The sequence below is a fragment of the Aphelocoma coerulescens genome, chromosome 8, assembly GCF_041296385.1.
Source record: "Aphelocoma coerulescens isolate FSJ_1873_10779 chromosome 8, UR_Acoe_1.0, whole genome shotgun sequence".
Classification (NCBI taxonomy): domain Eukaryota; kingdom Metazoa; phylum Chordata; class Aves; order Passeriformes; family Corvidae; genus Aphelocoma; species Aphelocoma coerulescens.
Genome location: NC_091022.1, coordinates 27,402,666 through 27,430,195, shown reverse-complemented (window position 1 = coordinate 27,430,195; position 27,530 = coordinate 27,402,666). Strand labels below are relative to the sequence as shown.

Genomic DNA, 27,530 nt, shown 5'->3' with positions numbered 1-27,530 from the left:
ACTAAAGCAGCTTTTCCACTTGTCTTTGTCCTTGTGTTCCCAGTGGCTGCCTGGGCAAAAGGAGCCTCTTTTTTCTTCTGGTTTGTCAAAGCAGCTTCTTGGGATGAGCAGGACCCTCACAGAGCATTAATTGCTGGCAAAAAGGCCAATTTAGAGTCTTCTCTGAGCATGGAGCAGGTGCTGCTTGTGCCATATGGGGGTCAAGCCTGTGCTAATTCGGGCTGGGCATTGGCTCTAACAGATGTCCCAAAACACCAAACAACAGCCAGCACCACCTGATTAGCACCTGATACTCGTACTGCTTCAGCACTCTCCTGGTTAAAGTGCTGTATTCCCATTTTGGGGAATAAGAGAACAACCCCCTCCAGTTAAACCCAAACTCTTGAAGACTTACTTGATCTGAGTCCAGTGTAACACGCAGACCCAGCTTAGTCATTCCATCTTCTTTCAGCAGTTTCAGATGAGGACACAGAGCCAGACAGAAAGCCTTTGCCACATTTTCAGTCAGTCTGCTGTGATCAGCTGGGTCGCTCAGACCATTGTGTTGCTCATCATTTTCCAGAAAAAACACCTGAAGGGAAGAATCAACATGAGACATAACACTTGGCTTTTCTAGAAAATTCAGGTTACTGAGATGTCATTTAAACTTTTACAAATGGAGACTTAAGAACTAACTCTTCGGGAAAGCCCAGCAAAAGCCCCTGAAGACAAGTCACTTGAGGGAGGAAAAAATAAAACGTCAGAAGAAAGATTTAAATTTGAATAGTCCTCTGAAACCTCTTGGATCTGGTCAAAAGCCTTGCTGTGGAAATTCACTATGTATTGCATATGTGTTTAATAAAAACCTGATTTTAAACAGATGTTCAGAAAAATTACATTTTTAATACAAGCATGAAGATCTCTGCTACAGTTGTCACTGAGCTTGTCTCTGTTGAGCCCAGCTGACCTGGGAAAAAAGGGCACACTGGTGCCAAGCTGCAGAGTAAGGAACTTGGTTCCTCCTCAGCAGGCAAAGTGAAACACTTAAAGAAATATTTTGACATCAGCATTTGTGTGCTGGCAGAGTCACAGGCAACATCAGTCATGCAAGCAATTTCTGAGTGATTTATGCCACAGCACTTTAACATGCAACATTTTAGAGAAAGTGGCTCAAAATAACATTTCTAGAAAACAATTTATATTAAGATTTGTCTCCGTGTGGAAAGGCAGCTTTTAACCCAAAGGCAGATGAAACCAACTGTTGCTGTGTGTAACACAGCAAGCGTTGCTGCGAGCCCCCCATGCTGAACACCCTGGTGCGAGCAGCAGTGCGAGGATGTTTTATCCTGCAGGATGCCACCCAGCAGCAGGTAGGGAAGGCACCACAGGCTCGTGGTGAAGCATTTGCTGCTTTCCTGTGCTGAGTGCAGCCCTGGCTGCAGTCCCAGCTCCAGTCAGTGCCAGGCTCACGAACCCACCTCTGTCCACCGGATGACCTTCCCGTTGGCCTTGTACTCGGAGCCATGGAATATCTTCACGCTGGTTATAGATTCCATGGATTTGCCATCAATAGGGCTCACAACGCTGCAAAAGGGAGAGAGAAGGGTGAGCTCTGACTCAGCACAAGAACTGAGCTGGACAGAGCCCTCTGCAGAAGAGAATGACCTTGGAACCAGAGACCAGTTCCTCAAAGGGGTCACATGCACAAAGCAGGGGCAGGAAGGACCTTGCTGAAGGTTTTCAACAAAGCTTTGCAGCAGAGCTGAGATCCTCTAAGGTTCTGACAGAGTAACAAGGTGTTTCATACAGGTTGGATTTTTGCTCATTTGTAAACTCAGTGTAGGCCAGCAATACCTGAAACACAACTTACACAGCCCAGGGCTTGATTGCAGAACCTAAGATTGATCTGGAGAGCCTGAAACTACAGAAATATCCTTCTTTCTACATGCTGAGTCCTGAAGTATGGAATCCATCACAACAGCACTTTACTGCCATAAATACTTAAGCTGCCAAGTCCACCTTTCTTTTGGCTTAACTATCAAGTGTCCAAAGGTACTGTTGATGTTCAGCAATTTTGTTTCTAGCTCTACTTAATGCAAATTGCTCTGTTGGTGCTTAAAGTGACCACAGTGTGCAGGATTCAGTACTGACAGCTGGAGACAGGTTAGTGGTTTCCAATAACTGGATATTGGCAATGCAAAAACAATCCATAGCATTGCCAGTTTTCTAAATTGATGCCCCAAAGCTCTGGTATCTCAATTCCATTTTCATTACAATTAATTGCATCTTACCACTCAAAATAGAGGCACAGAATTTTAATTCCTGTTGACTTGAAGACTCACACGCCTTACAAGATCAATTAAAAATTTTAACAGGCACCAACATCAAATGACTGCTCCTTTACTTACCCCTTATTAAAGTTTTTATCATCTTCTACCCACTGAATGTGAACGTGTTCCTGAGGGTCTTCAGCATCTACTTTGCCACAGGTGATGGTGAAGTCTTTCATCTCTCTCAAGGCCTGTCTCAAAGAGTCCATGTTCTCAGCAGTTATCTGGACCATCACTCCATCTAGGGAACCAAGAAATCCTCATAAGCCAAGATAAGCCACACCAAACAGAGCCTATAGAGAAAACAATAAGCATCCTTCCTCTGTTTGCAACAGAAGTTAAATGCTCATTTTAAGCATCATGGGTAGCAGTGCTCCATCAGACCATTTATGAACACTCACATTCCTAAAAGGCAGACCTGCTGAGTGCTGATGAGAGAAAACGCAACAGTAAGAGGAAAGGCAGCTCCCAGGTGAAGTCAGCTATAGCAAAGTCCCCATTGAGTTTGCCTCACAACTTGACAACTGCCCCAGGCCACCCTCAGAAACCCTGCATGACCCTGCTCCCTTCAGCCATCTCCTCTGTTGGCTCTGGAAGCAGCACTCCAGCAGTGACAGTGTTTGAGAAGTCAGTGCAGAAGTAGTGGCAAAAGATACAGAATTTGGATTCACAGAATTAAGGTTGAAAAGGCCTCCAAGTTATCCAGTCCAGACGTTAACTCAGCACCACTTTGGGTCAAGCTCAGTTGTGGCAAAAATAACAGGACCGAAACACTTCCCCATGTAGAGACTGAGTCCTCCTGTGCCTCTGTCTTACCCTAACCACCAGTTGAGGCACAGGAAATGGCACAATGACCTGCATGCTCTGGTAGCAGTGGGCTGCCTGTCAGCCTGGGGACCCCACCCATGGCTGCATGCTCAGAGCTGCAAGCCTGGAGCTGGTGTAGCACAAGGAGCTCCTGTTTGCCTGCAGGGCTCTGCCAAGTGACTGCTCCTATGGGCACCTGGCATCCCTCACCACCGAGGGCAGGAGCACTCCTACACCACTGCTGCCTGCACTGTCACAGCTGCAGGCACCTGACTGCACAGTTGTGCCGCTCAGCTAGCAGGCACTAACAGCTTCCAGCCCAGAGTACACCATCAGCAGCTATTTCTGTGATACAACAACAAACCAAATCCGAGAGGTACCAGTTCAGTGCTCTCAACATGTCGTGTTCTCATCTGCCCACATACAAGCACATAAACAATGCACATTCATACCTTTGCACACTGCAGAGCTATCTGGTAGCAGAGGAAGTTTAGCAGGGCTTCCTCTGGTGGTTGGTGGATACATTCCACATTTCTTAGGCTCATGATTTCCTCATTCAACCCAAACCAGTAAATTGATCACAGGCTCCCAAGCCAAGTATTTTGTATCTTACCCTCACTTTCTTGTGACCCTGTTTTGCAGCATCTGCACAAATTCCTCCTCGTTAAAGGGAACAGGGTGGCTTTTGCTAAGAAGTAGGATAAAGCTGAAGCAGCAGCATGACTCCAAGGCCCAAGCCATGTGAGCAGAGAGGGCCCTGCTAGCTGCAGAGCTGAGCTGGGCAAAGAGAGAAGTGTGTTTTCAGCAAGCAGTTCAGTTCTTACCTTCTACTATACTGGATTTGGCAAGGTAGCCTGAAGAGGATTTTAAAGCTCCACTGAACACAAAGAAGCTGGCACCAGTCACTGCAACAACAACAGGAGAGATTTAGTGAGGCTTTTGTCAAAAGCAATGCCTTACCCAAGAATCAGGTGCCACAGCTCTATCAGCCAGAGAGGTGATTACCCTCAATCAGGACAAATGCTGCTTGGAATTACGGTGCCTGTATTGCACATCATAAGCTTGGATATGCAAAGCCAAATCACCCAGTTATTTTCTAAACTGGACAACAGTTTTTGTCTTAAGTTAATGAATGCTTGTATTTTATCATTCTCCCTCTTCATGCCCTACACACCTCTGAGTTTCAGAATTGCTAATTTTGGGTAACCAAGTACACAATTAACTTCTAAATCTTCCACACAGCTGGCAGATTGTGAGTGAGCTGTTTATGGATCACATTGTAACACCAACCCACCGGCAAGGACACAGCTCAAAGCCACCTGACCTAAAGTGAAATTATCTTCAATGGCTACTAAGCATCATGAAATTCCTGCTGGAAATCTCTCTTCTTATCCAATAGGTGAAGTTAACAGAAGTCAGACAAGATCATCAGTCCTGAGTGACATTCCATGCCAGTGCACTTGGCTGGAGTGACCAGTGATACTTGCAAAACATCCACATCAGCCTCTGTCTTGTTCTCATTTGGAGATTGTATAAATGTCTTTGCCAGCATTGTCCCCAAACCCACAACATTTAAATTCTCAGCACACAGCTGCTGCAGCCTTTCAGCCTACTGTAACAAAAATATACCCTGGAAATTAGATGGTCTAATTAAGGTGAACATGAGAAGTTTCTTGAAGATGCATTATTAAAATGCTGCTCTGGTTGGTTATTCCTATTTAACTTTCTATCCTACTGAATCTAGTCTTTCTTTCACACAGTGTAGGTCAAGCCCAGGCAACCACAACCTCACCTGCCCATCCAATAATGCCAAAGCCAGCTCTCATTATTAATGGAGAGGTGTTGCCTAAGCCAGTTCCAGCACAAAGCCACCCACTCAAGGACACCAGTGGTCAGACTGATTTTCTCTAAAAAAAACTGGGTGAAACCCAGCCAAACCCAGCTGTGGCCTATTCCCAAAGCCCCACAAAGCTGGGGCAGCAGCACAGGGGCCAAGCAGTGGAGCCAGGGCTCCCCTCACCTTTCCTGGGCTGGTTGTGGATGCTGATGGCCTGTGTCTGGTAGTTGCCATCATCGTTCTGCACACACACCAGATGCGAGTCTGCCTTCTCGTTGAAACATGCTCCCCCTGCCAGCACATGCTCGTTGGATTTGTTCATGGCTTTCATCATCTGCAAACACAAAGGTTTAGCATTTCTGCCCAGTTCATCAAGCACTTCCATAAATAGGTGGTTCTTGGAGCAGTTTAATCAGAAGCTTCTCAAGTTCTCATACTGCGGGTCAGGTTTTAGCACTCAGAACCATAAACTGCTTTTGAGAAGAGGGTTCAGGTATTTTACTGCCTGGATGCTTTAAAGTGCCATCTTTTGTGCAATTAAAATAAATGGTATAAGGGATAGCTGAGCCACAGAAGTTGCAAAAGCTTTTATCTCTGCCTGGTTTTAAAAATACACAGGAAAAAAACCATGATAAAAACCCTGGAGGAAATACTTGGTCTGTTTAGGCAACTACAGTTTTTTATGACATAATTCATAAATGCCCCTCCACAGCCACATGAGTGCTCAGACTGGGGCCATTTCATCCTGTTCTGCCACAACCAGACACCAAAACTTTAGTGCCTCTGCTTCACCTGCATGAACTGCTGAAACTGGGATCAATGTTCCCAATTTAAGACTTTTTAAAAAGATCCGAATCACAGACATCCAAAAGAATTTTCTTTCTCTGCAAAGGACGCCTCCAGAAAGCATCAAAAAAAGTTTGTGACACATCTGCCCTTCAGTTCTGCTGACTATCATCTAACATACACTGAGTTACATGCCTTGACAAAATACTCTGGTAGATTGTATCATTTCTTTTCTTCACTATTCCTCTTTGTGGAGGCTCAGACTCGGTGATTTTTGATCCAAAAGAAAACTGAGGGAGTCACCCAACTCAGGAATTTGTTTCAAACACGAAAATGACATGTTTGCTTAAAATAAAAAAAGTCAAATTAAATGACACAAATCCCCCCGCAGTGAAAACCCAGAAAAATGCGGAATTATTTGACATCTCCTAACAGCACTCACACTCCCACCTCTGCTTCCTGGAGCTGATAAGCATGCAGGCTACACACAACACATTTGTCTCTCTCAGGCCGACGTAAAACCTTAATTACAGTGTCAGGAACATTAACTGATGCTCACTATTGACAAGTGTGCACAGGTGTAATGTTTGGGGAGGAAACTTAATTAAGATTTTGCATCAGACAACAGTGTCTTTCATTATCCAGTTGATCATGTCGTGCTCCAGAAACTGGATTTTAGCTCCAGAACAGGCACCTTTGTGGAGCCCAGCAGTTGACTTCAGCACAACAAGAAACAACTGGATGTGGCAACTGCTTGGTTAGAAGGCACATTATTAAGAAATTAGTCACCTTTGCTGAAGGACTAAACAGGCAACTAGAGACCTCTAAGCTTTAGAAAATTTAAATAATTTTGAAGACAAAAATATGTAATAGAAAACTATATATTAATGTGTGATTTGTTAATCACAGGCCAAATTCTCCCCATTTAGTACATGTATGAGATTTAAAATGAGTCTGAGTTTTTCTCCATAGTTTGAGTAACAGTCTTTTCTAATTAACAGTGCTTTGCATGGAGAAAAAAAGTAAAGGTCTTGTGGTGTAATTCATCTTGAGACTGGCTCAGGTGGTCAGAGCAGGGTGCTGATAACACCAAGGTCATGGGTTTGCTCCCTGTATGGGCCATTCACTTAGGAGTTGGACTCAGTGATCCTTGTGGGTCCCTTCCAGCTCAGAATATTCTGTGAATCTGTGAATCTTAATTCAAAGTAAACTCACAAAAAATTTCTATTAATTCAACTTTTCAAATGAATCACAAGCAATACATTAAATAAATACCACTTTCTCAATTTAAAAAGTTGAATCCTTGCATCACACTGGGAAGAGAACCCAAGCATGATACAGAGGTTTTTGCTACGTCCCTGACACAGGAATTCCCTCTCAGTCCTGCTCAGTTCATGTCTGGCACAAGTGCAGCTGACACCTTGCAAACACCAGGCACAGCTGACACTGAACTGCATCCTCTGTGCCATTCCAGACTGAATTCATTCAAACCTCACTGACCTCTTCCATTCTGGTACAACTGCATCAAAAATTAAAGCACCTTTTAACAGACCCTTTATCTTCTGGCTTCATCAATTTCATCTTTTTCAAACCTCATAAAAGAACACTTTTTTTTCAATGAATTTCTTTTTTTCTCACTTATTTTACTCAAATGCTTCTTGCAGGGAAATTCCCTCTTGAGATAAAGCTGTGTTCTGCTCTGGCCTTACAAGAACTTTTACAAAAACAATTCTGCTCAGGAGGTTTGCTCTCACCCCAGCTCTGACAGGTTTCAAACTAGCAAGGTACCACCTTTCTCTTCAGACAGAACACAAAATCAATCCCCTTCTCCACTGTTCCCTTTTATTACTGTTCAAATACCTCCTCCCCCAGCTTTCTCTAGTTAGCAGCACTAACTCCTACAGATGCTGACTGATTTTCTCACACCAGAAATTAAGTATAAAATTTTGATGTTGAGGAAACTTTTACATAAAATAATCAGCAATCCAACAAATACTATGAAATGCTTTGAGTGGGAACACACAATACAGGTGAGAAAAGCTAGTGCATTTTTTCTTCCTAGTTTACCTTGAGTGTAAAGTTTGTCAACTTGCTCAAATCAAACATATGACACTTTACGTAAACAGTTCAAAAACCTAAAGAAAAAGAGTTTAAGAGTTTCATTAATACTGAATGGAACTGCATTCTTCCTGTGCAGCCAGGCTCATTCACTTCCAAAAGCTTTGTGCATCATGCAGTTACTATTTGCTTTTGAGGCATTTTTCCCTAGTGGTAGTGAATAAAATAAAAATTCCTTTAGATCCCAGGTACTCCAATCACAAAGCAACTGCACACAAATGTATGTATTATAAGCATTACCTCATTATATCTGTTGCTAGGTATTTTGATGCTGGTTTTTCTTACTTCCATATCAACCACTAAACCTTGGACCACAGGCAGTGTGTACTGGTAGTTTCTGAAGTCCTGGTAATTAAAACAAGATTTTAAGTTAGGGATGATGATCATCATTAACATTGTAGGTTTCATAGCTATCCTGGTGACTACTACTTAGCCCATTCAAATGATTGTTAACAGTGACTGGAAGGCAGGGAGGGACAGAGACACCACAGTGTGTAACCCATGTAATTGCAATACACAAATGAAAAAACATCATTGTGACTGTTAGTCATTTCACACATTTTCTTACATCAAAACTAATGTTCTCCAGCCTTGAATATCATCACTGTATGTAAGAAAATTTGCTCTCTGTGTTCTGTTACATTACTAGATGGAGTTATTAGTTTTTCTAGCAGTGAGATTAAGTTATGCATCAAAGAGAATTTCCTATATTGAAAATATTTGCTAAGTAGGAAGAGATAATAACATCTCTTCAGTCAGAGCGCTGTGTAATCAGAGTGCTGTGACTGCACACTGTGATGACCCAGCGCTTCTGAAAAAGCAATCTGAGCAAATAATGCACTTATTTCAAGATCCAAACATCCTCCAGCAGCCAGGTTTGGGATGTTGATTTGGGTACCTTGTACAATTCACTGTGTTGTTGAAAGCTAACACCTACTCTCAGTAAAAGCAGGTAAATTCACCCAAATCCCCACTACTTCCTCTTGCATCTCCTAAACCTTCCAGCTACTACATGCACCTGGAACCCCTATCTCCCCACATGGATCCACTCACACCAGTGGAATGTACAAATTCCACCACAGACTTACTGCAAGGAGGTTCATGATCGTGTGTCCAGTCTCTCCAAACAAAGGCTTACGGAATCTGACACTAAAAAGTGGGCATGGGTAAACTAGAATAAAACAGAACAGAACAGGTCAGATGGAAATTTACATACTCAGACTCTGCAAAACCAGCCCTAAATACCATTTTCTCAGTTTAATGTGGCAAGCAGCAGCAAAAGAAGAGACTGGGAAGACTGGAATTTAAAAAGAAAAAGGGCAGAAGGGTTTAACATTACAATGCACCTTGGACGTGTGTCAGGGCTGCTTGCCCACCATGCTAGAAACAAGAATAATTATGTGGAAAGCTTACAGGTGCCATACTGCAGGACTGAACTGAGTGACCTGGGCCCTGATGGCAAAGATGACCTTTCTAAATGCTTTTTTCAAGCTACTTCTTGGAAATGGCCTCTATTTTTGTACAACCATCCTGCTGCTCTCCACTACAGCATCATCAGTCTTTCAGTTCTGTGGCTGACACGTGACATTCAAGTGATAACCCAGATTATTTTATTTCCTGTTTTCATTACTTCATGAGAGTGTGGCAAACTCTATAGGGGTATGTCAAAAACAATTTAAAGGACATTTATGGTATGTCAGTGATGTAAAATATCTGCATTCCTTGGCTGACTTATCCATACCTCTAAAACATCTGTGATGCAATTCCGAGTGCAGGGCATGGATCTGGCTGCATTATATTGTAGCAGAAGCCATCACAATGCCTGGAACATGACTCATGCACTGGTACATAATGCCAAGGTTTCCCAAACACATGTTTGAAGGAGGATTCCTAAACTATCCTCAGGCAAACACTCAGCCTGATTTCCCCAAATGCCACACTCCCAGCTCCCAGGGTGGTCAGAAGGGGCTGCAAAGTGCTCAGCATCGTGTGAATAACATGAGGATTTCCTGATGGAAATCAGCTCCAGCCTCTGCACACTGATTTGATACCTGAAAGCACCACACACCACACAGCAACCAACCTGTGCACAGTGCCCTGAAGCACCAACAAGGGCTGAATTTCCTGTGCCTGCCACCCTGGTTTCAAGCAGCAGCTCAGCTACATCCCAGATGCACCAAATTCCCTTAGCCTGAGCTGTTGGGCTGATCTGCGGATGCTCAGCAGATGTTTTCTGCACACCCAGCAACCCCCAGGGCCTCCTGCATCTGATCTGCACAGCCAGCAGCACTGGCTGGATTCTGACATTCCACCAGCAGAGGATGGAAGGAAACCCAGGACACAAAAGCAGCACCTTCCAGGGAAAAACTGAGGCAGTGCCCTGCAGTCACAAGTGGCACAGCTCAAAGGAGCCTATGCCTAAATCCAAACCACAGCTGTAGGAATGATGCAAAGCCCAGCTTCTCAATATATCAGAGCAGGTACTTTTGTTTGTCACAAAACAAAATCGAAACACTTCTTTCTTTGCTCAAAAACAGATGTCACATCCAAAATATGAGCATTTTTGTTTGTTTTTCTAAATACTGATGGGAATAAATGCACTACTTTAAAAATGCCCACAGATATACACAAAAACCTACACACCTTTAACATGAATGTTTCTTTGGACAGGTTTAGCCTTCGGTCCTCATCCTCAGAAGGCAAATTATGAGGATTTTATTTTTCTCCTCCAGCAACATACATAATTTGTGGAAAACTTCCAATGTTCTCAAAACTTTAAAAGTTAGAGACAAATCTCTGTACAGCATATTATAAAACATATTTTGTTAAAATGTTCTGGAAAAGTTCTGGAAAAAATTAACAACAGACCATTTTCACAGTAATTTAGATTAACGAGATCTGCCAATTAAAACTGCAAATGTGTAAGACATACAATTTTTGGCCCATCATGATGGACAAACTGCCAATAATACCTTTGCTCCAGCAATGGTAAATGTCTTTTGAAAGTTATTTTATCTTAACTTTATGCTAATTTCATGCTAACTGCTAAGTTTTTGTTACATTAAACATTCTCTCCAGCCTATTTATTATTAGTTGCAACAGAATTTTTGCAACAAACTGCCAAGTTTGTTGCCCCTGCACACATATTGTTACTCTCTGGAAAATGAAGCTAAAAGCAAATGCTCTTTCATTTCAGCATGGAAAGAGTTTAACATCTCAAAGGCTCTCCCATGTGCTAACTACACCATCTAATCAAACTTGTTTTGCACGTAACTCTCAGGTCACTAAATGGATACAAACAGCTGCTCAGAACTAGACTTGTCTCCACAAAAATCTCCCTGATGACCCAGCAGAATTGTAAGAAGGCTGTCAGTCACATCACCACTCCAGTGCTGCACTGTGGCTCTGACACACAGCTTTTCCTTGCCTGTTAGAGCCTGGGAGGCTCTGACAGGTAACAATCCATGGCTGGGATTCTCTAAAGCAGAATCCACCCATCCCCTGCAGAAGTTACTCCAACAGTGCCTGCTACTCACGCCTGTATTCAGCTCCAAGTCTCAGCATCAGCCGGATGGGGAACACTTTAGCCCAGGGAGTCTCCCACTTCTGGATGAGGATACCAAACAAGTACGGTGGGGTTGGGAGCACCAGGTCTTGCAGGGACTGATACGTAGCTGCAACGTACAAGAACCCTCCGTGTTCTTTGCTTCCAAGGAAGCTCTGGCTGAAAAAGGAGTGTCCCAGGTTGCCAACAATGTTACCTATGGGAAAAAAAAAAAACAGTTCATTACTTCACTAGATTGAGAGCTGTGTCAAGACTGTCAGGACTTTTTCAGAAGGGAAAAAAGAACTGTATTAAACTCACTTTGCTCCCTGAAGCATTAATGTGTATTAACCACATCTGAAACAATGATTTGCTGCACACAGGGGCTCAGGTTACCTCCTGTGCAAAATTGCTTCAACCCAGCCTTGAACACTTCCAGGGATGGGGCAGCCACAGCTTCTCTGGGCAGGCAACCTGTGCCAGGGCCTCACCACCCTTACAGGATACCACAGGAGAGCTCAGGCCAGAATTGCTGCTAAGGTGGTACCTGAAACCTCCTCCTGGCACTACAGAAACACCCACACAAAGCCTGTTTTCAGTGCCTTGCAGATATTCAAGGCGCTTCCAGTGCAGAAACTGCTGCTGATTGAATTAAACTCTTAGATTCAGCTGCAATTTAAGGAGAGATGTGCACCTGGTCAAACAATTAATGTCCACTGGTTGTCTTTCCATTTAGGCAAACCACTGGGGTGCCTGCTCAGATATGTATTGAGGATCTGGGTCATATCAAGAATTACACAAAAGACTGTTTATTTCATTAGTACACTTAATGTAAAACGCAACTGAGAGAGACACAGGGGAGCAACATCACTAATTTTTATTCACATTTTTACTCTTTGATGCTTCTAATTTCCAAAAATGTTTACACTCAAATGGCTGAATGAATCTGAATGTTGATTAGGTTATTACAGCATCCAACACAGCATTTAACATAGAAGCAAAGAACCATGGTGTGATTCCTTTCATCAAATGACAACAACAGCATGCAAATAATGTACAGAACAGCTGATCACAATTCTCCATAGGAAGATGTGAATATTAATAGTGCTGATTTGCTCTCAAACAAAAAGACAGTTTCAGAGAGTGTGGTGTGCTTGATCACACCACTCATGAGGAATTGCATGGGATTGAGGTACTCATGCAGACCTCCTAGGCTTCTGGAGCAAGCCCAGGCTTTCCCACCTGCAGACAGAGACTGCTAAGTAGGAGTTTCTGCTCTTTCTCCACCACCTCATAACAGAATGTTTGTATCTGAACTGAAGGTAGTGATGTGCATGTCTCCATCTGCACATCCACTGGGCACTACCTGGAGAGTTTCTTCCATTTACACACGAGACACACACAGGCCAATGCCAGGTTTTATGTAAGTAAAAATATGAGTTGCAGAAGTGATACTTGGACATCCTCAGTAATACAAGTTATGAGAATAACACAGCTATTCCAGCCCTCCCCCTTGAGATGTGCCCATGCTACTTTGCACCCCTCCAGACCACGCTGGCACAATCACCACTGAGTACTGTCCATCACATGACCTTGGGTCCTCCAGCTTTAGATACAGTGACTGGCAGGTCTGTAAGCAAAAGGCTCCTTTTATACTCCAACTAACAATAAGCTCAGGGGTTCCCTTGTTTCTTAAATTTGAGGGCCCCTTAGTGGATTTTTTTTTTTCTGTACCCACACAGTGCTGCACAAAGTAAATTCTCAAGTTCCCAGTTAGAAAGTGATAGCTTTGGCAGGACAGGCAATCCATAGCAGGGTGGGGCTCATTCAAAACTTGCCACTGTCCTGCGAAGCCAACCTGTAATTTTACAAACATAAACAAAGCTGACATGATCACCCAGATCAAACTCCAGAACTCTTAGAGTGGCTACAACTTCTCAGCTAAGCATACTTGATGAAAAGTAGCTACTGGTCAAACTACCATGAATAACAGAGCCACATCAAATGTCAGCTGCCGAGAATCCCTGCTCCTGCTCATGTGCAAATGCATGTCTGTCAGCTGTGCTGTGACACTATTGCCTGCTCAGTGACTACACCAATGCACCAACTTGGGCATCCAGCTAGTGAGTGCAAACCAGTGTATCCACTGGTGTTCATGAGAAAGATTTTCACTTATCTAAAATAGCTGCTGGCACTCGTTTGCTTTTGCAGTTCCCACCTACCCTCACTAATCGCCTCTTCTTCATTTATATACTTCCTTTTCCCTTCCCATCTGTTCTTACCCAAATAGAGCTACAGGCCTGATAATAAAATTACTTGGTGAGGTTCTCAGTTCCAACAACATGACCATAATAATCCTTTTTACCCTTCAAGTGTATGACCTGTATGAATTGCCAAACTGCACTGAATTCTGCCCCCTTTTCTGTGTATTTTCTGTGTGCAAGAGGCTAGCCAAAGTGCAGCTGTACAATCCCGTAAGGATCTGAGACGTGTGGCACTGCCCACTGGAATGACAAAGCAATCAGACATTTCCACTTGAGACTGGTGCCAAGTGCTGCAGCAGAAGGAGATGACTACTTATTTTTTCCGTTTCAGGAGATGGAGCTTCAAGGCTCACACGCCTGGGATGCCTTAATAAGAATTTTTCAGCCAACAGAAACATGGAAAAAACCCTTAGAGTGGAATCTGCAACTCAGCTGTTCAGCCCTTTCCTTCCATAAGCCACAGCATTATAAATTACTCCTTCTGACACAAGCAGCTTGCACAGTGCAAGCTCCAAGAGGCTGCCACTACTTTAAGAGGACAAATTATTGGGATTAGGTAGTTGTGCTGGAATTCGTTATTTATAACAGTGTAAGAGCCTGGATGTGGACAGCACGGGAAGAAGCAAGTGTTTTCCTACACACTTCTTTAGTGCCCTTTTCAGTCAGCACAACCAAGTCAAAAAGCCTCTTTGGGCTTGTCCCACCAACATTTCTGCACTGAGCAGGGGCTGTCAGCCTTTCCTGCCCTGTCTCTGAAGGTGGTCGCAAGCCAAGGCCCCACTGAGAAGTTGCTATTACCAGCCTGACATCGTCAAACCCAACCCACTGCACCATTACACATTTTAAGCACAGAACTGTTTTCAGAGGCTTGTAGAGAAAGTGTAGGCGTCAGAAAAACCTTCAAAAATAACTATCCTTTGCAAAAGCATGTAATTTAATTTAAAACATATCACAGCTTCCTTTCTAACAAGGCAATCTCAGAGTGAACAGAAAGGTGCCTTTCCATATATTAAGTTCCAGCACCTGACATCAGACAATTGACATTATTTAGGAAGTGCTTTAAGTGTGCATGATGCACTTAAAGCAGTTCTGCAGGAGGTCAGTACTTATTCTCTTCTCAGTTATACTGGGTTATCCTTGACTTTAAATCTTAAGCATCTTTACAAAGCTCTCTAGACCAAAAAGATGCTTTTATCCATTGATGTCGTGATCCATGGGGTTTTGAATTCTTCACTTGTATCAGATATCTTTCTGCAGTGAACAATGTGCTTTGTATAGCAGTTTGGCAATCCCTTCTGGACTCAAAATAGTCTATACCAGGAAAGGTAAAGGGGAAAAAAAAAAAGATTCCTGCATTTGTTTATTGCTCTCAATATGTGGTGAAGCCACATGAAGGTACTTTTACCAAAAAGCAGTGAGGTTAAATTCTTAATGTATATTTCCTATCTTTTGCTTAAAGCCAGGTCAAAAAAAAGGTATTGGCTCAGGGAAAGCATTTTTATGTGGCTTGGGCAAGTCAGCTGCATCCATCCACCCTCATTCCTCTGCTGCCCATAACAGCCAAGAACTGCCATGTACCAAACACTGCTGGCATCCCGAAAACCCCAGCACCCCAGTCCTGCAGCAAGAGATGCAAAGCAATATTTACCTGTGAAAAATCCTGCCAGATGGATTTTCTTCAAGAGCAAATAAGCACATTTTCTTTGGAAAAGGAACACAAACCCAGTCACTCCAAGAGCCACAAAGAGCCACAGAAGAGTCAAGATCATGAATGCACCTTGCTGGCACAACACATCTGTAGCAGATGCCAACACTGAGAAAAACCATGTGAACTCCACATTCAAAGTTCTGGCCATGGTCACCATCTCTTTATTGAAAGACATCAGAGAGTAATTTGGAAAGAACTTATTCCTATTGCCAAGGGCCATAATGCTTCGCTTATTATCAGTGAGAGCAGCAGCTGCCAGCATCCAAAACTTTCTCAGGCTACTCTGTGGCAGTCTACCAAACATCACTCACACACCTCATATGAAGTTTGATTTTGTCTCCACCTTTCCACAGACCATTTGTAGGGGTGTATTACTCAGTGAAGCTGTTCTCTGTTCAGAACATCTACATAGGCTTCTTTACAGATCTACTGTCAACTACTACCATATTTAATTAAAACCAGGCTGGGTAAAAAATACGCCAACTGTGTCTGGGATAGATCCACCCTCACAAGGAATATCTCCAAAAAACTGGGTGTCCACAAAGCCATTTCAGGCAGTTGCCAGATTTACATTTTCACTACAAAAGTAACAGTAGCATTTATTGTCTTCCACCACAGAGCTGATGCACTAGGGCATCTCTGGCAGCACTACATTAACACATCCAACTGCCTCAAAGTACCCATTCACACAGACAGAAGTTCTCATTTTCCCATTCACTGCCAGGCTTATAGCCAACAGACAGGGATAATCATGGGATTACTACTACAGCAGTACAACTACTACAACCACAACAGAAATCATTAGCTTCCAATTTCAAAACAAGAAAAGCAACACAGTAGGGAACTTGATGACAGAGGGACCAGAGGAAAAATAAAAGGACAAAAAGTGAGCAGCAACGAATACTTGCCTTAACTGACAACTTTATTTTTTTATAACTCGCATGCATACAGCCTGGAGTGAAAAATGACATTTTTCCTTCAAAATCTCTCTGGCAGCCACCCTGACAGAGCCACCCTGTAAATGACACCCAGCACAGAGGGCAGGACTCAGCCTCCAGAACAAGTTATCCCTTCAGGAAAGTAGAAACATCTGGGAAGAGGCATGAGCACATTAAAGTTTGTGCTTCTGGGCTTGAGCACAGAATTCAGACTCCTAAATTCATGTGACTCATGAAGAAATAATTTGCTATAGATTGGGCTTTAATCAAACAAACAAAAGGGGATGCTGTGTTTTTCAGATGAAAACAAATCCAAGAAACCTAAAATCACTTCAAAGCAAAATCAACATTGCTAAAAGTAATTCTTGTTTCCATTCCGATAAAAAGTACTGTATGTGCCTTTTTATTTTATTACTGTTTTGATGAAAACTTATACTAAAGGAAATAAATAAAAACCATCCCCAGAATTTATTTCAGTTCCTGATAAAGAATAAATTTAAGACAGTGTATTATATAATGAAAAATGAAATGGTGAGACAGGCTTTTAAATAGTCTCTAAATGCTGCTGGGAATTCTTGTTTGCTCTAAATGTCCATTATCTCATTGCCAGGAGAGGTGCAGTACCTCTGAAATGAACAGCTTGGAAAGCACAGCTCCACCTACAAGAGCAGGAAAACTGCTCACCACTTCCAAGGGATTACAGACACCAAACTGAAACCCCTACAGCATCACCTCCTCTCTGCCTGAATAATGTTTAAAGCAGCCAGAGGTACAAATATGCTAATGCATCCTTCTGCCTCTCAAACAACACGTGCCTTGGAAAGGAAAAAAGGATGGATATGGAGAGAGCATTCCAAAGTGCTTTGGGAGTTTATCAAGGTGCTGTCTACAAAACCTGCAGGCATTATCCAGTAATTGAAGGTGTCTGTCTACTCATCCTTCATGTCTGAAACACAAAACACAGCAGATCCTAACAAAAGAAAACACACAGTGTTTTCTTTAACAGTGCCATTTGGTTTCTGATTAAGAATTGTACAATAGTAAGCAGCTCTTTGCACCAGTGGAATTGTAGGATATCAAATTACTACCACTACAGTACTAAAAAAAGAATTCCAAATACATTATGTAGGAGTTATAAATTATGTATTTCTGTAGTGTAATTATACAGAACTTCATAGCAATATACACACCAAGCTGGATTTATATCTGCAATATACATATATACACATTTATATACACATGCTTACCATTTTTCATATCTATCTCCCCTGAATAACATCATTATAAGACAAAGAATTGCAAATGAATTGAGGTTTAGAAAGGCAGTTGTTTGCCATGCATATAAGATCCCTTATGACACGTGATAATAATACATTCTGAACCTAGCAACCTCTCTGGACAAGCTGATCTTTGTTTTATAAAGATATTTTAGGAAACAAATATCTTTCATTATGTTATTAGAGTACTGGATTCAGTCACTTCAAAGGCATTATGAATGATAAGCAGAACCTCTTGTAAATGTACTTTCAGCATATAACCTTAACGTGATCCAATTTCACCTCTGGAAAACACGCTTTATTTTCTGATCAATGGAACCAAATACTTGCATTTTTCCTTAGGCAAGGATTTTTGAATTCTAAGGTCCAACAATAATACTAGAAGTGGAAGCCTATTTACTTAGCATATGCAAAATGTGCAATGGTTTATATAAAAATCTTGCAATCGAGATACAAAAATTCAAACTTCAGGGATAATTTCTGAAATGCTCTACAGTTCATTCTGGGCACACATATACCTATATTATTTTAAAATATAAATAGGATCTCCATAATGTGGGAATAGACACAGGTACTATGAGAATCAAACTTCTGAACTACCTGGTCTAGGGATATTAAACATACTGTCCTCAAGAATTCTCAAAATTTTCTTTCTGGCTGGAAGATCTTTGGAGCAGCTCCCCAGGTTACCAGCATTTTATTTGGTGAGGTGACTAGAACACTGGATACTAACAATAAATAACTCATCCCCCTATCAGCTTTGATCTTTATTCACTTCTTATATTCTTTTATAAAAAAGAGCCATTTGCTGTGACAAAAATGTATCTGACCCTATATGATCATCTACTCAGAGCATTTTTAACAGAGAGCATTCCTACCTGCTAAGGCATCCCGGTAAAGTTGCACAAAATGGTTAAAGATATCCTTAGGCAAACATTTCTCATCAGGCAAACACTGCAGGAGAATGACGATCTCTGACTGCCCCACCGCGTGCATGCCTTTCGTGGTGAAACACCAGCACTTCCTGTTCACATCTGCACGGATGGAAACATGCATCAGCAGAGCAGAATTGCAAAAAGGATGCCTAAATTTCACTGCAGGAAGACAGCTCTTGCAAGAATCAGTTTTACAGCATGTATTGTTGTGTTATCTGTCACACAGACAAATTACGTCCTACATCTGTTACCGTGAGAGAAGGCACATCCAAAACAAGAGCAGCTCAATAACTCCCAGTTTACAGCTAAGGAAGAGCCAGAGCATTACAGTTCCCAGTCAGATCTTGGGATTAACACCACAGAGCAGACTTTTAGCAGTTTCTCTATTCAAATGAAAGGACAGGATTTAAATGTGAATGAAGGAGCCTGGGAACAGGCCAGGCTGTTGCCTGTGCATACCGTGATCCTGACAGCTAAAACAGTTTCCAACAGTGATATCTCTCTTAATATGGAGAGCTGGATGTCAGGTGTCTCCATGAGACCTCACTGTGTTGTTCTGCTTCACAGGAATGTTAGTCATGACACATGCTCTGAGCTTCATTTCTTGAGAATACAAAGTTATTGAAATAAAACCTGTGTCTCTAATATATATCCTTTTTATACATATGTAAAACATTGTACTGCAATCTAAGAGATACTGAAAGGTTTATAAACAATTTATTAATACAAAACTGTCCTTCCCAATTTCTCCACCATGTTTCTACCCAGCAGAGATCAGCTGAGGAACTGGCATGAGAAGCCATCTGTCTGCCTCCCCACTCCTCCCTCAGCACAGGTACACACAGGGACAGGACAGAAAGGGACAGGAGAGGTGGAATGGAACCTCTGCATTATTATGGGATCCCATCTGCTTTTTCCAGAATGGGATGACAGGCGAATAAGTGAAGCAACCGAAGGAAAATGGGTGATAAAATACCCTGCCCTATCAAGCTCTACAGGAGACACTAATCTCCAAACCTGAGACTGGAGGCTCTATCAGTCCAGTTTATATTTTCTGCACAAAATTATCTGTACTGATACCTAAATGACCAGAACAGGGCCTTTTGCCATTTAACTTAATATGGCTCAGTACAAAGTTTTCAACCTGCACATATTTTCAGAGACTATCCTACCAAAGGATAATGCTGCTGTTCCTACTAATAATCTAGATAACATTTCCCCTCTCATAGACCAAGACTTATTTAACAATAAACACTTACAATTTACTATTTTTACCATGGACAGCAAATTAGCATTTAAAACAAATACTAGAGGGTCAGGGCCACCATCCTCCAGCTGCTGCATGACAGAGATCTGAGAAGGTCTCTCTTCCACAGCATAGTCTACAAAAGAAACAAACACAATGAAATCCATAAATTACTGGTACAGACTCTACTTTATAATCAGATAACCCAGTTCTAATTCTTTTTACTGTTTTGACCTTTTAGACAAACACTTCTTTAAGTATTGCTGGTTTGATGGATCATTTCCTAGGCTGGTATTTTCAAACTTCGATGGAATTTATGAGATAGCCTCTGTACATCCTTTAAAAAGGTGCAGCTCATTGCACAAATCAACTATTTTTCAGTATCAACTACAGGAGAAAATTGAAATCAAATTGAGAAATGTGTCACAATGTCAACAATGTCACAATGTCATCCCAAATGACAAAGTTAAGAATTGTTACTTAAATCACAATAAGGCAGAAGGGCATCAGTCCTGGACTACCATGAACAGCTAACACTGGATGGAACTGATCTGTTTTAAAATTAAATGCTGCTCACATATTGGTTTTGACACTATCCAGAAATAAAAGGTTACTTCCAGCTTAACATGAGAAATGCACTGTGTCGGCAAAATATCTAATAGGAATAAAACAACAAAAGAAGAGAAAATAAGTTCATTCCAGGAATGTATTAAAGGATGTCATGAATCAGACTGTGGAAAATAATATCTCATAAACAAATACACATTTTCTAATCTTTTAAAAATTAAGTTTTTCATTTTCTGGAGCCTCTTCCATTTGAATCCTCTACAGGAGGACATCACAATGACTAAAAGCTGCACTGTGGGCCAAAATGTGCAGTAGTGTTGTTGAATACAGTGCTTGGGGATGCCTCAGACAGAGCCTATGTTCCAACAGAATTTCAGAGAAGGGAAGCATGAATATTCATAAGGCTAATTAAAACCTATCTCTGTGTGAAACACTCCCCACAGTCCGATTAGTGAAGAAATTAGCACATGTTTCTGGACTGCAGTTAATTTTTTGCTTCGTGTTTTACTTGTTACAGGAATTTCATGGCAAGGTGGGGCCCTTCCTGGATGCAAATAGGGACCAATTGTGCAAAGGAGTGGTCCAATATTTACCCACAAGTACTTAACTGAGAATTCCTTCAAATACTCAGCATGCTGCCAGCATCTTATTTTTAAAATAAACAGAGTAGCCATTAGGTTATTGCATCTGGTAAGCATAAAAGCTGGCTGCCAAGTTATACCCTCACCTCCTTTTACTCCAGTGGAGATCAGAATTGGAGGAAGACCATCTTCAGGAATCAGATTCATTGCACTGCCAACAGGACTGCCGACCTGAGTTATATTTCCCGAGAATACAGAGGCATTATCAGTCTACAAGAAGCAAACAACAAGGAAGGACAACATTAAAACAGTAATAATGATAAAAATGTAAGAGCTGGCTGGCTAAATTATTATAGATGTAGCTGAAGGAGTCTGTGTCTGCTGGAGAAACAGAAGCACCAAGTAATTTGGCTCTGTAACAATAGATAACCGTGTGATGACTCCTATATGTGAACTATTGCTAGAAAGTCTGCTTAAAGCCTGCACCTCCCTTCTCTAACACCACACATACCCATTTCTTCACAAAATCCTAATGCACCTCTGCCCATTCAAACTTTTTGCAGAGTCTCAATTACACTTATATGGGGTATGGTGGACTTCACTGTTAGATTTTGTCTGTGCTTTCCTGCATACAGAATTTTGTGACAGACAGAGTATTCTTCTGATCCACACTATGGCAATCTTATTGTTTCAAACTCCTTACTGACCATGACTCACCTTTTTAAAGCATGTGTTACACAAATATCCTTCACATACCAGCTGTACAGCCAAACAGTTGGAAGCCACACAGACAACAAACATTCTTAGTGATCTGCTCCAAAAATCCTCATTTCATTTTAAAAAATACGGTTATTTCAGCACTCTGCAAACATTCAAATAAGGACAACACTTGCTATGCAACATACTAAGACAAGCTTGAGCATATTTCCTACATCAGTCTTACTGCAGTCACCACAGCAACTCACACACCACTCACGACCGAGGCAAACATGGGATTTTGAGCACCAAACACTCTCTTACTTCTGCTGATAAAGTGTTGTTGGCCATGGGTTTTGATGGATCATGAGACACTGCTAAGGTTCCTGTGGAAGTTGTCCCAGCCACTGTCAGCTTTGCTGCATCGGCAACTTCTCCATTGGGTAGTATCCCATCAGCAAACCAAACACGCCTTTGTTCTCTAGGCTGAGCCACTGGAGAGAACATAAAAAACCAGCATTTGAGATTCACAGCAACACTGGCTAGAGAATTGGAAAATCTGAGTATAAAACAGCAAAATGGAAAAAATAAAAATGTGCATTGGAAGGAACCTAACACATCATCTCCTAATGCATTCCCTATGGCAGCATCCTGTACAGACACAACCACTGAGAACAGTTTACATGTCCTGAAAAACCTGATATCCCTGCTGAGGGCAGGAATAGCACAACTGGCATTAGCCATTATTTGAAATGGATGAAGTGCAGATATCCTTTCCAAATTCTTCCTACAGGTAAACTGAAAGAAAAAGGAAATGCTCTTACCTTCTGCTCCAGGATGCTTTAGAACTCCCACAGGTACCATGACAGTGGGAGGCGGAGAGCTCAGGGCGCCCGAGGCCTGAGCCTGCTGCAAAGGAGGGATAGTAGAACAGTATTCAGCAGGATTGTTAGGGTTAGGGCTCTGGCTTGAGGCACTCATCATGTTCTCCCAGGCTTGAGCTAAAGCAAACAAAGAACAAGAGCCATGAGCACAGAGGAAGGTATCTAACAGCACAAAACAGTGTGTTAAGTTCTCGGCTGTGGTCAGCTGTGGACCCTGCCACCTCCCAGACCATTGCCTTCATGGAACAGCCCAGGAGACTGCAATTAAGCAAGAAAATCCATAGCACAAGGAGAAACTGCACTAGCCCTGTGCAATAAAAATATCAGTCCACAGAGAAGTATTTTCTGAAAATTTTAACAATACACTTTGACTTGAGTGATGCTTAGTTCCTCATGCTTCATTTTGTTTCTTCTTCAAAGATTTAATTGGAAAACAGTCAATGTATACATAAATATATGTATATAAATGCATCACACTGCATGGACAGATAGACATTCCTACTACAAATATTTCATAACCCACAGAACACTTGAACAGATTTATCTTTCATTTATGATAAAAAGCACCTTACATTTCTTTGTATCCAGGGCAGTTGAGTACAGATCAACAACTTTTATTCTTATCTGTAAAAAAACCCTTATGCTATTAATTTGGAATCATGACTTGAGCCTTAATTCAGTTGGCCAAGCAATAACACATAAATCTTCTTTGTCAACAAAACTATCATACAAAAATCTCCTCCAGTGAGTAAACCAGACTATCTCCACAATACTGCTTCTTTTTCACCTCTAAGGAAGGCTTGTAGCAAGATACCAGAAAATTCATATGTGTGCTTGCACTCACAACCATATTAGTATGCTACAAATAAATGCATTCTTTGAGTCAGGCATAAATATCATGGCACCTAAGCTCTCAGAGCATGTACATCCTTGGCTTCCTTCAGCTGCAGATTGTTAGAAAACCAAGGTGGAAATAACAAGACCAAAAAAAAATCCAAACAGAACTCAATAGAACATAAATCCTCCTGCTTCCCTTCATCAAAAGAGTGCAAAACCAAGAGTGAAATGCCTGCCAATGAAAAAGGTATTGACATTACAGTTGAGAAAATTACTTGAACTGAATCACTTTTTAAACAGCAATTCTGTATCAGTTATAGGAAAAGTCCTGAGAGAAGAAAGTATTAAAAATGCACAAAGTTACACGTCCAGGACTCCTTTATTACAAAAATCATAGCACAGTACAAGAGCATCCTTAAAGCCTTCTTTAAATGGAGCAAAGTGCCAAGTCAGCATATCTACCAAATGCAAATACACTAAAAATAGCATTGGAAACCGATGGAACACATAACCTGGCCATGGAAACATGCCAGCAAACACCCAACCCTCCCCCACACCCCAGTCAAACACAAACCAGGTACCAAGCAATCAAATAAAATAGCTGCTTTTACAGTTCCTACCCCCAGTTCCAAGGCTGTGCAAAGATTAATGCTTAACCTGCTGCACTGAGAGGGACAAAAGCCCCAAACCCTGCACTGACAAAGAAACTGGAAGGACCAGGAGGGGTGGGATACAATCAGGCTGCAGGTTAACTAACCAGTAACCCAAAGCATCACCATGAAGCACTGCAGCAGGAACAGGAACAGAGGGAGCCGGGACAAGCACAGGACTGGCCCTGGAATGAACCAGGCACTGATGTCACTGTTTGCTGCCATTAATGTGCATCTGTCCTGGCAGCAGCACAGAGAGGCTTTCAAAAGGAAATCATTATAATATGATCAGTTTTATTATGTCTTTTTAAAACAACACTTTGGTTTCAACTGAAATATTTTCAGCTTCTTCCCTTCCCCCAGAGAATATTAATCCTACTCACCACCACAAGCCAGCTGTCTTTTGCTAAGTGTATTTGTAATTCCTTGTTCTTGTACACCTTGAAATGTGTTCATTCCTCCATCCCAAAATGTAACACTTTAGAACCCCTTCAGCATCATTCCTGGGACTCATTTTTAATTTCTAGATACTACGACCTACAATTTCCTGTCACCTTATACATTTGGCCTAAAGAATTATTAATAATTAAAACCTATCACTGCATGCCAATTAACATTTAATATTTTTGAAACATTTCATCTTTTTGAAATTTTTTTGAAAAAATTATTCCTGTTTAATAACAGATACTGTCTACTAATTTTTGATTCTCATCTTGAGACTAAGCACTCAGTTACTTTCAACCTAACCTGAACCATTACTCAACTTCTTTGGAGAAAAAATGAAGCTATGAGCTTAAGTTTAGTGTTATAGTTTAGATGTTCAGCAAAGTAAGGGATCTTTCTGAAAACAGCCCAAATAATCCACTATGCAGTAATAGGTAAAGATACTGCCAAAATTACTTCGTGTGAATGCTGACACAAGCCACAATTTCCCTAACTAATTCTTGGTTAGAATCTGCTAAAAGTCTCCAAAGTTTAGCTAAACAATTGCAGCAATGGAGATACCATGATAAACTATCCTGATAATTACTGAGCAGTTATCCTAACAGTTAAAAGTTTGCATTTAGAGCGTGAATTTGTCTGACTTCTCATTCTACCTTTTACATGTTAGAATGCACCTGTCAGACCTTTCTCTACCACTGCATTAACTTCTGGCATCAAGCTTCAGTGATCCACATATATATTTATACTCCAGGACCAAGCCACCCATTCACCTTCCCACTAATAAAGCAAAATGCCTGGAATTTCTCATGATGAGACAAGTTATCTCATGATTTAAGCACTCACATGGGTCCCCTCTCAAACCTAATCCAATTTCTCTGCCTTCTCAATTCAAGACATAAAAACTGAACCTTGTGGCTTCCAGCAACAGCTGTCTCAGTGTCATGGGCTTAAGTCAGCTGGACAGATCATCACCCAGAGGGAACTGCCAGTGTGGGAAGTTCTGGAAATTTTCAGAGGCCTCAAGACAGTGCTCTGTGTTTGCCCATATTTATACCACAGCTCTGTTAATACAATAAAGGACGACACACGAAATACACTCCACAGCCCACTGGTCAAAATCAAGCAGAGTCTTTCCTTACACCAAGCAGAGGTGATAGAACTTCCTGTCAGTTCTACGTGGCAACTTCAGAACTACTTGTGACCTCTCTCCTGTATCCCATGTTCTCACCAGGCTTTTAGCCACAGCACTGTCCCAGGTTTGACAGACCCCAGTAACGTGCTACAGTAACAATCTAAGTTCAGCTGTCCATGTATATGGACCTGTATTTAGACAAGACCTCCTAATGCAGCACCAAGGAGTTAAGAAGAAAGAGAAGCTACATTAATTAGTGGATCAATACTACTTTCCCAATCTCCTGTAGTGCAAAATCTAGAACAGGCACAATTGCATAACTCTTCCCTTTGGCATTCCATATAAATGTGTAGTAGGTTATCTACTCAGGCAACAAAGCATCCAGAGAACACTTCTGAGTTAACATAAAAAGCCAAAAGTCACAGATTTTTCTATCCTGGTAGAGCACTCCCAAATGAAAGCTTTCAAACTCAATGCAACCTTACCAGTTTTTCTGCTCTTCACAGGGATTCCACATCAGCCTCTCAAGCACCTTTACTGTTTTAGAATACTTACCCACACAAATAAAGTATTTTGTTTTGTTTTTCTTAAATACCCTCACTGCAGCTCCACACAAAGCCAGTGAAGTGCCATGTCTCAGATTCCCTTCCCACTCACCATTCATCAGCACTGAGTGGCAGATCACACACACTCTGGCTTCCTTTCGGTCCATGTACAGCAGCTTGCACTTCAGGCTACAGCACGCAGCACAAAACACCTGGAACACAGGGGAAACTGCTCAGGGGTGTGCACAAATATGGGACAAACTGATGAATCTGGACAACGGAGTATCAGCTATGCTCTTGACATGCAAAATATAGAGGTAAAAAAATCAGTATTTTCCCATTAAAGCCACAGTGTCCAATACCTACCCAAGGTGCCTGTCCTACTAATTCTGATGATTATTTTGTGGAACACATAAATGCATTTTCCTGATACTGCACTGTGGTGTTTTTAAATTTGTTTGGCATAAATGACAATGGGGGTAATAAATACCTACCACATTACAATCCCTTACAGAATTAACAATTTGGGAGTTAAATTTTAGTCCTAGAAAAAGCATGAGTATTACCTAGAATTAAATACATTTCAATGCACAAATATTCCCTATATATAACAGACTGCTATGGCACAGATTAATTCAAACTTCATTAATTAATTCTTTGCAGTGGTACAATTCACTATACAGAATTGGACATTAGGAGGAATTTTTGGACATCAGGAGGATTTTCTTCACAAAGGGGTGATTAAACATTGGAATGGGCTGCCCAGGGAGGTGGTGGAGTCACTGTCCCTGGAGGTGCTTAAGGAAAAACTGGATGTGGCACTCAGTGCCATGCTCTGGTTGACAGGGTGGTGATGGGTCATAGGCTGGGCTTGATGATCTCAAGAGATTTTTTCCAACCTAGATAATTTGGTGATTCTATATTAGCAACTCCAGCTGTTTAATCTCTTCATATCTAGCAAGCTGTTCCTTGGTTGAGGAGGAATAGCAATTATCAAAATGTTTTAAGTGTTCAACAAATAAACCAAGACATTTAAGAAAGCTGAATGACATTAGTACTGCAAGAAAATCTTGCTCCATTTCTATAAAAAAGCTCATATTGACACGAATACAAACACTACAGCATCACAACAGTAGGGACAACTCAGGAACTGCATTCTGTGCACACTGGCTGCTAAAGGGGCCAGGGCAAAGCCCCAGGAGCACAAGGTGCTGTGGAGATCCAGCTGCAGTGCTGGTCCTCACCTAAACCATCTCTAAAAGCTCCCCAGTCCTGGGCAGGAAACAGTCCTGAGGCTTCCTCCAGACAAGCAAAACCATAAAACAAGAGTATGGCTTGTGCACCAACACACACTTGCATGCAGATATGATCCTACAACAGTAACTGCTTTCTCAAAATCCTGCAGAACACATGCCCTAAAGATTT

At 41.6% G+C, this 27,530-nt stretch overlaps 1 protein-coding gene across 2 annotated transcripts in view; it reads right to left on the bottom strand.

The window, feature by feature from the left end:
- The window catches only part of ZFYVE9 (zinc finger FYVE-type containing 9), a 56,105-nt gene that overhangs the window by 621 nt on the left and 27,954 nt on the right, over window positions 1–27,530 (bottom strand). For both annotated transcript variants that reach the window (XM_069023413.1, XM_069023412.1), the window contains exons 5-18: window positions 26,218–26,317; window positions 22,438–22,614; window positions 21,938–22,107; window positions 21,064–21,187; window positions 19,783–19,905; window positions 18,467–18,622; window positions 11,394–11,618; window positions 8,946–9,028; window positions 8,098–8,202; window positions 5,137–5,287; window positions 3,941–4,021; window positions 2,388–2,550; window positions 1,458–1,563; window positions 395–571 (exon numbers count right to left, since the gene is read on the bottom strand). In XM_069023413.1, the coding sequence (XP_068879514.1) occupies window positions 395–571; window positions 1,458–1,563; window positions 2,388–2,550; window positions 3,941–4,021; window positions 5,137–5,287; window positions 8,098–8,202; window positions 8,946–9,028; window positions 11,394–11,618; window positions 18,467–18,622; window positions 19,783–19,905; window positions 21,064–21,187; window positions 21,938–22,107; window positions 22,438–22,614; window positions 26,218–26,317 (1,941 nt within the window). The remainder of the gene's footprint in view (window positions 1–394; window positions 572–1,457; window positions 1,564–2,387; window positions 2,551–3,940; window positions 4,022–5,136; window positions 5,288–8,097; window positions 8,203–8,945; window positions 9,029–11,393; window positions 11,619–18,466; window positions 18,623–19,782; window positions 19,906–21,063; window positions 21,188–21,937; window positions 22,108–22,437; window positions 22,615–26,217; window positions 26,318–27,530) is intronic.